The 3,832-nt window shown below is 39.0% G+C and overlaps 1 protein-coding gene across 1 annotated transcript in view; it reads right to left on the reverse strand.

Annotated features, from left to right (window-relative positions):
• Window positions 1-3,832, reverse strand: part of LOC107575805 (protein Shroom4-like) — a 9,722-nt gene that overhangs the window by 1,005 nt on the left and 4,885 nt on the right. The window contains exons 2-3 of the mRNA XM_016262136.1: window positions 2,482-2,640; window positions 5-1,465 (exon numbers count right to left, since the gene is read on the reverse strand). Of these exons, the coding sequence (XP_016117622.1) occupies window positions 5-1,465; window positions 2,482-2,640 (1,620 nt within the window). The remainder of the gene's footprint in view (window positions 1-4; window positions 1,466-2,481; window positions 2,641-3,832) is intronic.

A 3,832-nucleotide genomic window follows, 5' to 3' on the forward strand; every position in this document is an offset into this window, starting at 1 on the left:
TGACAAGGTTTGGGCTCTGGGTTGATGGAGCTCTGGAGGAGCTACTGCCTCCATGTTGAGATCTGCAACCTCTTCTTCCACAGTCTCCTCACCACATGGGTTTCTACTCTTCTGCAGCTGGGCCTTCTTCCTTTGGATCTCATTTCTGAGGTTTGTTGCAAAACGCTCACTTCTACGACGCGATTTGCTGCTACGGAACTGCCGTTTCTGCGACTGCTTTGTGATGCTGCCATCGTCTACCCTCACTTCTCCTCCGTTCTCATTCAGGTGAGTGTCCACACACATGCCAGCACATACAGACCCAAAGTTCTTCTCACTGGTCTGAGAGTTAGCGGTGGAGAACCCATTCTCCATGGGATTTCCAGAGACATTAATAGGCTGCCCCCAGAGATTCTGTCTAGAATCAAGATGATCCTCTTCTAACCTGGGATCCTCAAGTTCGGAAGTTGCCACCGAACCAGGTGTGGAACATCTACTTGCTCCCCACTTGCCCTGGGCTGTATTTGGACTAGTATCACTCAGATAAAGAGGTGACTGTGACCACTGACAAGTTGGAGATGCACGATTATCCCTTTTGTCACCAGAAAAATCCATCATACACAGCTGAGAAGCTAGAAGTTTCTCAGGTGCACTGTTTCTATGCATTGCTGACTGGATATTACGTTCTGGTTGGAGTTGGGTATCAAAGTTCTCATCCCTATTCCTTTGTGAAAAGGGACTAAGAGAAGGTGTAGACACCACCACAGTTTCTGAATAGTTCTCCAAGTGTTTTTTCTCATGGTCAGTTGCCTTGCTATCTCCATCAGAGTCTCTCTTAGAGTTGAAGGTGTAATAAGGTTCAATGGTGCATCTTTTATGTTCTTGCTCATTGTCTTGTGTTCCATTCAAATAAACATTGCCAGTCAAAACTTCCTGGATTTGGGATTGATCTTCAACCATGCAGCTGGTTACACTTGGGATGCCTACAGGAGCAGACACACAGCGTTTATCTGTTGGTTGGCCTCTAGTAGCCCTAAAACTGTCCTTCCTCATGGGTGGCTGCGGTGGCGCACAGTTTTCCTCCTCGCAGCTGTAGGATGACGGTCGGACTTTAGAATCAGTTCTGTCAGACAGTATCTTGGAGTGTTCACGCTCTTCCCGCTGGTTTCCATGGCCACTGGAGGCACAATGTTTGCCTCTGTCTGGATACCTGCAGGAAGAACCAAAACCCTGGAGCAGACTGTCCATAGAGTTGGTATCCTCAGGCTTGACAGGGACAGTGTAATCGGATGTGTTTGAGCTGGCTGAGAATGAGCTGTAAGCGGAGTCGCGTTTGTTGTTGAAGATGACAGGATCAATGGGAGAGAGCTGACTGTCATAGTAACCCTGGTTGGGAGGATTCTCCAGACTCTCCATACTTCCTATTGAGCTACTGCGGTCTGTGCTGTAGTGCCTGGAGATATGGCCCCACTGCATTGACAGCTCACTGCACAACAAAACAGAAGTGAACCAAGTTAGATGATGTGACAATCACCATAAGGATTTCAAAGATTGCCTACAAAAAGTACCAAAAAAAATTTACACTATTTAATGCCAACTTAGAATTTCAATATCAAATTATGAAGTACTATTTTTAAATTTGCATTTGGCTTGTAAAATTCCTGTAGCAAAAGCTTCCTAAAAAGTCTACAAAGTGTCTCTTGCCACACTTATAATGCAAGATGGCATTGACTTTAAGGAAGTATTTTGAAATCACAATTAGATTATTCTATTCAATAAAAAAAAAACTAAAAAGAACTACATTCAATAATAAAAATAAAAAATAACTAAAAATAACTCACAACAGTGTAGACCTATTTTAAGCCTCATTTTCAATTAACTAAAATAAAAAGACACTCAGCATAAATAAACAAACAAATCTGTATGTGCTAAATATTTGTGTCTATCTCAGATTATTAGTTTTATAAATATTTTATTTGAATTTGATAATTATGTAGGCCTTTTCATTTTGTGTTACAGGTGTTATGATTAGGTTTCACAGTTTCAGCGGAAAGACACTAAAGAACAAGTCCCCCCAAAACAAACATTAATGTTGAAGTTGAAAGTTAAAGATTAGTCCCTCAGGTCAGTGCTATGTTTTGTACTGCAGGTTTTCTTGTGTGTTTTTGGTCACTTTGCTGGTGATCTGTTAAGAATGTCTGAGTCATACGTCTGAAAATTGTGGTGGCATCCGGTGAGCCACATGTTGACATAAGATGTGAGATCACCAGCTTCCTCTCTGATTGTTTTCCTTGTGAAATTTGCTGGAAGCAAAATTCCCTAATTCAACAATGAGATCTATCTCTCTCTCCTGTCGACACACAAAGATCTGTTAAAGCTATTAGTATAATGCGCGTTACACTGAACATTGCAACACTGAAATGCTAAAAAGAAACAAATCATTATACAGAGAAAGGTATGTTTACTTAAATACATCATCTGTATGATGACTATTATACCAACCTATTGTCACCTCCGGAGTGCCACGGTACACTGAGAGGTGTGAAGTGGAGCTGCATAGCCGGGGGGCCATCTGAGGGGTCACCAGTGCCCGTAGTGCAGAGTGCCTCTGACAGCTTCGCCAGGTGCCAAGAGTGGGGACGGATCAATGGCACACTGCGCCTGCTCAAAGAACAGAGACATAAGCGAACATGAAGTCATAACATCACCCTAATATTCCTAAGTACTAATTACTGACAAAAAGAAAACCACATTCTGGAAATCACAGCATTCAAGAGTGAGGAAAAGATTCTATACTCCAAAGCAGTGTCAGTCTTGATAAACAAACAGGAATCAAGGGAAATATGTTTGGATTCGTCATTTGGAACTATTTCATACCTGCCATCCACTAGAGTCTGAAATGGCTGAGTTTGGTTCTCTCTAAGGTATCTACAGCAAAATAACGGCCAATTAATTTAGCAGCATTAATGGAACAAGGCCCAGATTCCAGGTACATCCCATTATTCCCATTGACAGGAGTACAGTATTCCCAAACATTCCAGATGGCAATAACAATCCTGAGGGAACTATGGTTTTTAAGGGCTTATTATTTAATTAATAATAATTTAAGTGTTTCCACGAGAGGCCAGGTAAGAAAATAAGCGAGTGAAAAATATCCAAAAGTGCAATATATAGGAAATAAACTTTTGTTAAAACAAAGGACAGGAGACATTATACACTACTATTCAAAATTTTGGGGTCGGTAAGATTTTTTTATTTTTGAAAGTCTCATGAACTCTCACCAAGGCTACATTTATTTAATCAAAAATACAGTTATAACAGTAATATTGTGGAATATATTTTACAATTTAAAATAACGGTTTCCTATAATATATTTTAAAACGTGATGTTTATATTTTAAAACTGTGATGTCAAATCTAAATTTTCAGCAGTTATTACTTCAGTCTTAAATGTCACATTGAACCACCAAAAAAAACTTTTTTTTTCAGGATTCTTTTTCTGAATAGAAAGCTCAGCATTTATTTGAAATATAAATATTCTGTAACATTATGCATGTTTTTACTGTTGCTTTTGATCAATTTAATCCCTGCTGAATAAAAGTAATCTTAAAAAAATCTTATTGACATCAAACTTTTGAATGTTAGTGTATATAAATTCAAAAAACTTCTAAAACAAATAGCGATATCTGTATTGACTTAATTTAGGTATTTAATGGCATTCTCAGAGTGTGGTTATTGTAAGCAAGCAGAAGAATATTCAGTGTAATACAACAAATTGACACACATTGAAGAGTTTAAAACACAAACATGATATTGCCACACATGACATTTAGTAAAGAGAGGCTAAAAAAAAA

The sequence above is a fragment of the Sinocyclocheilus grahami genome, unplaced genomic scaffold (assembly GCF_001515645.1).
Source record: "Sinocyclocheilus grahami isolate Dianchi unplaced genomic scaffold, SAMN03320097.WGS_v1.1 scaffold2914.1, whole genome shotgun sequence".
Classification (NCBI taxonomy): domain Eukaryota; kingdom Metazoa; phylum Chordata; class Actinopteri; order Cypriniformes; family Cyprinidae; genus Sinocyclocheilus; species Sinocyclocheilus grahami.